Raw genomic sequence first — 10,467 nt, 5'->3', positions numbered from 1 at the left:
TTAATAGATCATATATTTGTTTATGGTGTCTGTTTACTTATATAGTACTAACTTAGTGTTATTATTGTTACTATGCTATTTTTTTCGTTGTTTCTATAATTTGTTTTATATTACTTTTATTGAATTAGGTCTTCTGAAAATAGTTTATTTTTCCTTCTCAAAATAGAAATAAACTTTGCATTACATACTTAATATCATTTTTTCACACTTTATTTATAAATTATATTTAATATATTATTATCGATCTTTTCATCGAACTCCAATGTATAGTTTCATGTGAATTCTCTATTTTTGAAGGAAAAAATAGGTTCATAAATATCTCTAACTTATTCAAAATGACCTTATTCTTAATGATCATGCTTTTAACAAAGGTTAAAATCGATCCAAACAAGCTCCAATTGATTTAACTCAGCTTCTTAATGATCATCCTTTAACAATATAATGGTTAGTCCTTAAAAATCCATCCCCAACAATTAATAAATTCAGACGGAACGAGTCTTATATTCATGTGTACCAATAAATCAAATCCATCTATTAAATTAAAATTTGATATATAACGTTTCATAATATGTTTTAAGGAAGGGCATTTTTAACCATAAAAACAATATCAAGTTCCAATATATAGAAAGAGAGGTATTTTTAATCCATCATTGAAGCTAAAGACAACTATGGTCTAATAGGTGGAAAAAAAAAATCCAAGTCATTTTCAATACTTAGAGATCATATTTCAAATAAATTTCTAAACATCATGTATTCAAGAGTATAATTTTTCTTAAGAGTAACATGTAAATATAACTAAAAATATGTGTACTAGTAATTGCAAAATAAAAGAAAAAAAATGGTTAAGCTTTTGAAACAGATGAATAATAGTCATTGGGCCAATTACAAGGAAAACAAAAAGGTTACTGCGCGACTCACACTCCAATGCCAATATTAATTCCCAAGGAATGCAAGTAGAAGAGATAGCTGAACCAACACCTTTACAATTTTAATAGAAAAAAAAATAAACTTTCAAAGATCGATCTTATTTATAAGAATGAAAATCTCTTGAAATCAAGATATAAAACAAAAAACAAATCTGTAAAGGGTGATACATTATGAGAAGGAAAATGTATTATGAAATTTAGTGATAGCAAAACACAACCATATTTAATTACCTCGTAAGACATGTTATCAACGTCGAGCCTCATGCCTCTTTGTCTATCATGCAACTCCGCGATAAATATATCAAGCATCATATAATCTTATTTAGTAGTACTATTCTTATACATCCTACTAAACAACCCCTTAAGCAAATAGCAATCCTTAACCAATCCAGAAGCTATACTCACATGCTAATTGTCAAAAGAACTAGTACTATAATTAGGCATGTGCTTCTGTTTCACGTACCGATACTTGGACTAATTAAGTGTTGGGCCAGTAATTGAACTACTAATCTTAAACTAATTAAATACTAACCAAATAAACAACTAATGTATCAGTCTTCGTAGCACCACAAGATGAAGAGAGGGGAACACGAATAAGTAGAAAGATTTGGCTGATGAAAGATTAATTTCATAATGCTATACTTCAATTAAAGATCGATTCAGTAAAAAGAGAATTCCTCTTTACATAACAAAATATAAATAACTTTCTTAGCTTACCCTCTTTATAAAAGCTAAGGAACGTGATTTTTTTTTATTTATCTCTTAGGGTTTGTTTGGTAAGAAGGACCAAGGAGGATCCTATCCTAAAGGAGAAGGAGGTGGAGTAGGAGCTAGAGTAAAAATGAGTAATTTCAGTTTCTTGCTTATTTATGCTATTTGGTAAGTAAGAATTTTTTTGTATCTAAAGACTATTTATACATCATAATTTAGAAAAATACTATAAAATGATAGTGGAGGATTAGGAGCAGCTCAAAATACTAATTATAAGCGCTTTAAAGTCGAATTAAATTTTATAATAATAGGCCTTCAATTTTAAGAAAAATAATAATTACAAATATGATTCATTTTTTGTATCTCGACATAGTTGAAGTTTAAGAAGTAGAACAAAAGTACAACTACGATGTAATTTTTTATTTTTTTTAAAGTTCGTTTTTATATTTATAAAATGGGTAGGTGAGAGTTGGAAAATTAAAACTTGGTTCTTGGGATTGATAAACATCCATCCATACAAAACACACCCTTAAAGCAAACACATAAACCAAGATTTTTGCTATTTATAAATATTATTGGAAGAAACTTTCCATAGTTTTCATTCCTCCGATACGGAGACAAACGTTCATCATAAAATGCAAAAGAAAATAAAATAGCCTTTACGGCCACAGTTGTTCATCCTTTACCGGATGAACTATAAAAGGAAATAGAGAATGCCTAAACGGCGACAGAAAAAGAAATGCAAAAGTAAATAAAATAGCCTTGACGGCCACAGCCGTTCATCCTCCACCGGATGAACTATGATGGCCTTTACAGCAACAGTCATCCATCCTCTATAACCGGATGAACTTTAATTTGAAACTAAACTGATCATTTGGGGGTTGCCAGTGACATTATCTCAGTTGCAGCTTGCTTCAACCTTTCTTCCACTTTGAATGCTACCGAGAATTGAGTTATGCCACTTTCACCTTTTGCCTGAATATACATCGATCAAACATGTTTTTAGAACCAAACAATAATAATATACTCACTAAAATCTAAAGAGAGTAATATATATGTACACATGTTATTCATATTATCTTATAAAAGTAGAAAGACTGTATTTTTATGTTAAACACTTGACTCAGGTAAATCAATCTAAATAATTTCTAAACATAATCTATGACTAAACTATATGTAGTAGCAAATAGAGAATTTCAACCTCAGGGTGAGACTAGGTGGGAAGAGGCATTTCTAAAAAAAAGATAGACATATACTCTTTTTTTTTACTTCCATTTCATGTGAAGATAAATGTTTAATTAGATGCGAAATTTATAAAAGAATAAATAACTATATATTTTCCAAACACCCAATTCAAAAGAATTTCTCAACACGTGTCATTCTTCAATTTTCTGATCAATCAAACAAAGACGCATAAAATAAATCGAAGAGTGTGCTAACTAAAAACCCTAGTTCACAATGTTCAAAATGGCCAATATATTATTTTGAAGAAAATGAAAGGACTTACATGAGCTTGGATCATGAACATGCTTCTGAATTGATCAGATGAAATTTGAGCAGACACAATGTCAATCTTATGTTTCTCCAAAACATAACAAATCATGGTAAATAGCCCTGGCTTCTTAGGACAACACACACTAATATGTGCATCTTCACCACAGACATTTAGTATCACATTTGGTGAACTCCATGTCATAAAACTTGTTGGAATAAGGGGACTAGCACCATGATTTGTTGGTGTAATAGTTGTAGAATTGCAGGTTGATCCTTGATCACCCACATACTTCTCCCAACTATTACCAATTTTTTGTGAACCCATCAACCTTATGCTATATTCTTCTAGCCTTTTTAGCTTTTGACTTTCAAGTTTTTTGAAAGTATTCTGCAGCTTTAGGATGTGGTTCACTGCTTCATAAACTATTGTAGACTTATCAGCCTGCATATACAAAAAATATGAAATTAATTTAATTTCTACTTCAGATCGCGAAATCAGAATTTTCACTGATTAAGGGAAAAGTAAACACACACGAAGAAGTCAAGGGAATATCATATACGAGTTAATTAGTTTCAAGTCATTTATTAGTGTCTAAAAAATATTCATTTAATAAGTACAAATTACAAAAGGAGGCTATAATTTGGAATTTATAATCTTTAAATCCTGTCTATTATGCATCTGACCAATCTATCCTCTTATAAAATTAATTGTAATAAGCGATTTATACATAAAAAGTGTTATTGGTTGTAATTAATATGAAAAATAAGCAAGTTTTATCGGTAATAACAAGTCAAAATATGCTACTACTATTGTAATGGTTCTATATGGTTAATGATATACTTATTAAGTACTTCAATGAGTTACATAGATCTTATAATTATATGGATTAAGAAAATTTTCTTTTTGACAAATTTAGAATAATGTTGAAAACTTCATATTCTTATGCTAGAAGAGAAAAAACAAATAAATTTGTGAAGATTTTCTTTTTATAACTATATATGCGAAAAAATCGGAAGTTCTATATTGTTTTATCCTTCACTTTTTTGGTAAACAAAATGCATCTTATTATTCTATTTTTGGAATTAACATGTAGAGATTTACAAATTAGTAATAAGGGGAATGTGTATATCACCAAATAAATTTATTCCAATTGGGTTGAGGTTCTACTAGAAATGGTCTTTCTAATTTTTATTTTTATTTTAGTTTTGTTACTAAACATTTTATATATAGAGAGAGAGAGAGAGAGAAAATCATGTCTCCATTAGTAAGCTTTTGCAAGTTTTTATTTGATAAAAAAAATCATGTTCATTTTTCGAATAATTCTCGATGAGTTGATATGATTACTAATTAATTAAGGTTGCAGAAGACAATAAAAGGAAAATAACAAAAGAAAATTGTTGCAGATAATCATAAAATTTATTGAATTATTTCCCTTTTGATCGATAAGATATGGGATAATAAAAAACAATGTATGTCATTGAAAGAATTCTTTTTTACCTTAGCAGGGAGATTAGGAACCAACTCATGAAGAGTCTCGAACAGGGTTCGCATCTTCTTTCTCCTTTCTCTCTCTGTCCATATGTGTATCTCATGCTCTGACTCTCTTTTGCCTTCGGCTCCATCAACACCAGAATTTGGCTCAGCAATTCCCTTACCATTCCTTTTTCGGTTTGGTGGACTTCTCTTCTTACCAACATCAGTTGTTACCACCTCATTAACAACTGTTAGCGGCTGACAAGTATCAGACCTAGTCGGATCTGGCAACTTGTCACCCTCAAACGTCTCTTCACTCCCAATTTGATTGTCATTCAAGTTCAAGTATGACCAGAAATCATTAGTTTCCCATGGCAAACCATGATTATTCTCACCGCCTCCATTCATTTTTTTTCTTTTTCAGGTGGTCTGATATTGTACCCTAAGTTACGCCTATATATATAATTTTTTTCTTGTAGGGGGCAAAGTGTAAAATGGAGAAATGAGGGATTGGATATGATGAATATTGAATATGAAAAGAATATAGAGAAGGGTGGCAAAAAGGGAAAAATAAAATAAAAAGTAGAGGTAAAAAAGGATGATTCATTTGTAATGAATAAAAAAAACAAAATACAATCATAAGCCAAAATGCCGTTACTGGCTTCAAAACAAAAAACGGTGGCTAAAGTACTTTTGTTACAGATTTTGTTCTCACTCAATTGGGTCCCAATTCACACTTACCACTACTAAAAACAATTAATTAAAATTAATTACTTTAATTACAAATATTAAATTACAAACTTAATCAAGTTATTATTCTCATCTATACAAACAGCCTAAGTTTTTTTCAATTAAAATAATAATAATTAAAATGATTGTATATAAATATAATTTACTTTAAAAAATTATTTTAAAAAAAATGCAAGTCTTAATTCTTAAGTTATATGAATTAGGTATGTCTGAGTTGTAGGCTTATAATATAAGAGGTTACATGACTAGCGTAAATGAGATTTTAATAATAGCTTATTCACGTGATTATTAATGTTAATGAAATTTCATTAATAGCTGGCTTCGATTATATACATTAAATTTTACTCATCTTTTTACTCATTTATTCAAGTTAATCACACTATAATCAATAATTAAGCAAGTGTCTTTTCGTGAATAAATTTTTTTATCATACAATATCCGTTCCATAAAAAAGAAAAAGATCATCATTTTATTTCATCTTCTGACCACGTTATTAAAATACCTCTAAATACTAATCATGACTTTCCCTTTATTAGGAGAAAAAAAGGAATTAGTTAGGATATTAATTCTTTCCTAATTCTCCACTAGTTTGTAGCTAGCCGGTTCTTTTTTTTGATAATTCATTAATAAATAGTATAATCGACAAATTTTTATTATTTATTTGTAAAAAATTGTTTATTGCAGGAGTATCAAATGTAGGGTGGTGTATTGATTGGTTTGGTTTGATTTTGAAACTTATTGGTTTGACTTATCGGGCTGTTTGTAGATATGCTAAATCGTTGTAGAACCATTAAGATATTGACTTATCGGTTATTGATTAATCGATTTAACCGTTAAAATTTGATTTAAAAAATCACTAAAAATCACTTAGAAATAAGGTGACAAACCAAATGAACCATGTATATGAGTTGAGAGATTGCATTTTTGCTCAAAAGCAAAGATATTCACATTTTAGAATATCTGCGAGTTTGAAACAATCAGAAATACACGTATGAAACTAAATTCTAAGTCAAGGACTTTATATACTAAACGGTATAAATATAATTTTTTAATTTACTAGGGGGGTTATCGGTTACTCGTTAAGAAAAAACTTCAACCCGTTAAAAAGCAACACCTGATAATAAAAAAATCAAAATTGTTACCGAAACCACCAAACAAATAACTCATTACCAATAAATCAATATTTTTTTTCGATTCGATTTTAAACAATCGTAGTCAAATGAATGGGTTAAATTGAATTTAGGCATATTAAATCGAATTGAGTTAAAAATAAATAAACGAGTCATGTTACTTGGATTGAAGTGGACTAAATTTCGAGTCATAGCCCAATCTACCAAATTTTTATTAAGTTTTATTTTTTTTATTTGTACTCTAATAAAACTTTTTTCTTATCAACAACATATGATACAAAATTTTACATGGATCAATTTAGACAACATATTAACATAATCTTAAAATAGGTTAAATTAAACATATTAAAATAAATTTAATTAATAAAATAAACAGATCACTGACCCGTCTAAATATAAACAAATTAAAGAAATCAGTGATTTTATGAGCTGATTTTACTCCGTCCAAAAATTAAATCTCACTATACTTGTTTATGCATTTTGTTTTTGACAGGTAGGACCATTATCTTGTGACTAATGCTGACTGTTTCATTATTATCAACACATAAACACGAGCATTACGTATTAAGACAATCATTTCAAATCCTACACTTGTCACAAAAAATTGGTGAAGACCCATTTCGATTTGTGGGTGTAATATATGATTAATTATCTCGTTCTATTTAGGGGAATTTCTAAGTAACATTATACAAGATTATAATTCTAAATTTAATAATTTAATTAATATAATACAAAATTAAATAATTTTACTACATAGTTACTTTCTTCTTTTTCTTTTTTATTTTTCCATATACCTTACTACATATTATAATACCTTGCTCCTTATACAAAAGAAGCTCTGACTGAATATTTTATAACGTGAACGACACACTTTAATCATTTATTAATCTCAAACACAAACTTATCGCCAAATGTCTCTATAATACTTACAGGAAAAAAATACTAGCAATGTAGAAACACATAGGAAATATGTGAAATGACGTTGTTTATATATATATATATGAACAATTGATATTCTAAAATGTTAAATATTGTCACACTCATTAATAGCGTTAACTTCTCACTATTTTAATATACTAAATTTGTTTATTTATTGTACTAGTTATATTCTTTTTATTTTTATATTTTTATATCCGAATATCAAATTTATAAACACCATATACTATAACTTTAGTTTAGTTATATGATCAAAAAAAGGAGTTGGGGTGGGGAAGAAATTCACAATGGAGTACCTAAAAAGAAATATTATTTATTTAGTTTAAAGTATAATTAATAAAGTTAGTTTGGTAAATTACGTGCTTAAAAAAAATTTAAAAATTATGTAGTCACATAATAAGGTTACGTGAAAGTGAAACAACTGATATTTTAAAAAATTTAATACTGTCTCACTAATAACGTCAATTAGTATAGCTTTCACACATTTTTTTTTCTTTGGTAACTAAGAAATTTTTTCATTACATAGAGCCCCAATGATAATTAAGGTTACAGTCAAAATATTCTAGACATTAAGCCTATTTATCAACTAGATTAATAACTCTTTGTATGGATGGTTGTCGTGTTTTGTTTAATAATATATCGTATTGTATTGTATTGTTTTAATGTGAATATAATGTTTAGATAGATTGTATCATTCTCCGTCGTTACATAATGTCACAAATCTATGATTTGAATGATAAACATAAAAGAAAAGTAAAGTACGAGGTAGGATAAAAGATGAAATCTAAATTATTAAATAATAAATAAAGACAAAATGAGAAGAAAATATTAAGGTAACGATGCAATCACACTATTCCATTGTTAACTATAGATGAATTTAAACGATACAATAAAGTAGAATTTAAGTAACAATTAAAGCAATCCTTGTATTTAAACTAACAACACAATTACAATATAACAGGTAATAACCATCCAAACAAGGTTTAAAGTTCAAAATTTGTCATTTTCTAGCTAGCCTGGGTTCAAGTTTCCGCAAAAATAAAATTCCTAAACTATAATCTTCACAATTACTTCAACTAATCGAGACTTGCGTTGAAATATCGAGAATCATAAGTAAAAAAATACTCATCAAACCAACAAAATATATATAGCGGACATAGTGACCATGAAGTATTATTTTTTACTTAAATGAAAGAAATTTATTTATATATTAAGGTTCATCCATAAAGATACAAAAATGAACTCGTCTTTGTGAAACAATTCTATAAGCTCTATATCAAGAGCATAAATCACAAAAGAATTAGAGATGATTCAAAAACATTATAAGAATTGTCATTTATGATTTCATAGATTTTCTTTAGTATTCCGTTAATATATCTGCTATTATATTAGTTTCCCTTAGAATTGTTATGTAAGGAGTTTAGTAATACCTGTGAATCTGTCCCTTATCAAAATGCAGATATTTTTTTTTATTGAGCTAATTTAAGTACATATATAGTAAGACTAATCAATTTATGATATTCAACTACGAATTTAAATAAATCAAGTCTTGAAATGAACATCGAATACCAAATCAAAAGAAAAGAAGTATATGACGATGGAAGAGAATAGTTGTCTGTGTGACGTAATTGGAGTTGCAAATAGGGGTTTGTCATAATATGAGCCGTTTTTGTTGTTCATTTTTTCAGTATTTTCGGGCCTCTCTCTATGCTTGCGTTTGTTGTTAATTGTAATCATGATTTTTTGTCTTTTTGCATTTTTTTCCTTTTTGGCTTTTTCTTTTAATGTCAGATTTACGTTAATCGTTAAAAGCACACTTAAATTATTTTATTTTATTTTAATTTCATATCTAAATTATTATCACTTATTAGTTTGAAAAACACACATATAATGCACTCTCTCATTTATTTGAAAAAATCTTGACACATGACATTCAATATGGATAAAATATTTCACCTTGACAAAAATTAAATAATAAACTATTAATATTAATTAAAAATTAAAGTAAAACTATTCATAAGAAAATATATTTTTTTTAAAATTAAATTTTTTTTTTTATCCCACTCAACCACCTCCTCCCCGTACCCCTACCTTCCATCCCCCGTCGTTTTACTTTATTTAAAGATTTCTTTTATAAATTTTTTTATAAAAAAAAACATACTTCACCCTCCCCCTCAAACCACCCACTCATTCCCCCAAAAAATTGATATTATTTTATTTTTAAAAAATAAAAAATTTACAAATTCTATTTAACCCTTTGCTCCTAATTTCTACTTGTGTAAAGATTATAATATAAATAAAAAATTTATTCCAAAAAAATAATCTTGTGGCGGCAAGTAAAAAAGAAAAATAATAGAAGCAAAGGAATAGGTGGAGTGGGTAAAATAATTTTTTAAAGAAAATATAATAATATCTAAATTAGTATTTGAGGGGGGGAGATGAAGTGAAAATAAGATAAATATTTCACATATTTTTTTTGAGATAATAGTTTTTAATCTTTAATTTTAATTAATACTAATAATCTATTTAATTTTTGTCAAGGTGGAATGTTTTGTCCATGTAGATTGTAATGTGACAATTTTTTTAAATAAAAGAGAAAATATATTACACACACCATGAGTGTTATAAACGAAAGAGATGTGTTTCTCAAACTAATAAGTGATAGTTTAGGTATAAAACTCACGCTTTCAACAGTTTGGGTATAAAACTCACAAAAAGTGAGTTTAAGGGTGTGTTTGGTATGAAGGAAAATGTTTTCCCGGAAAACAAGTTGAGTTTTGACTTATTTTTTCATGTTTGGTTGGCCGGTGAGTAGAAACTATTTTTCGAAAAAGATTTTTTAGTGTTTGATTTATGAATGAAAATATCTCTTTTTTTACTAGAGAGTAGAAAATAATTTTTGAATTGAAATTGAAAATATTTTTAAAAAATAAACTTAATTTTTTTTTTTTTTTGGGGGCTAGGGGTGAGATGGGGGTAAAAAAATATATTTGAAATTAATTATTTTTTTAAATAAACTTAATTTTTTTGGGGGTGGGGGTTGATA

The 10,467-nt window shown here is 27.7% G+C and overlaps 1 protein-coding gene across 1 annotated transcript; it reads right to left on the bottom strand.

Annotated features, from left to right (window-relative positions):
* Positions 1 to 2,507: 2,507 nt before the first annotated feature.
* On the bottom strand, positions 2,508 to 5,013 carry LOC107060365 (transcription factor bHLH95-like). The gene is made up of 3 exons (XM_015308213.1): positions 4,630 to 5,013; positions 3,145 to 3,573; positions 2,508 to 2,612 (listed from the first exon to the last, which is right to left on the bottom strand). The coding sequence occupies exons 1-3, from the start codon at positions 5,011 to 5,013 to the stop codon at positions 2,508 to 2,510; spliced, it is 918 nt and encodes a 305-aa protein (XP_015163699.1).
* Positions 5,014 to 10,467: the final 5,454 nt, after the last annotated feature.

This window comes from Solanum tuberosum, unplaced genomic scaffold (genome assembly GCF_000226075.1).
Source record: "Solanum tuberosum cultivar DM 1-3 516 R44 unplaced genomic scaffold, SolTub_3.0 scf00073, whole genome shotgun sequence".
Lineage (NCBI taxonomy): Eukaryota > Viridiplantae > Streptophyta > Magnoliopsida > Solanales > Solanaceae > Solanum > Solanum tuberosum.
The sequence above is the reverse complement of the archived record's forward strand: the minus strand, read 5'-3'. Positions and strand labels throughout refer to the sequence as shown.

What these genes read in the sequence shown, in the direction of transcription:
- LOC107060365 (XM_015308213.1), bottom strand. Translation starts at nt 5,013, where the DNA reads ATGAATGGAGGCGGTGAGAATAATCATGGTTTGCCATGGGAAACTAAT. An exon ending in TTCCTAATCTCCCTGCTAAG is followed by an intron (nt 3,574 to 4,629) that starts GTAAAAAAGAAT and finishes TTGTATATGCAG; the next exon opens with GCTGATAAGTCTACAATAGT. An exon ending in TGTTCATGATCCAAGCTCAT is followed by an intron (nt 2,613 to 3,144) that starts GTAAGTCCTTTC and finishes ATGTATATTCAG; the next exon opens with GCAAAAGGTGAAAGTGGCAT.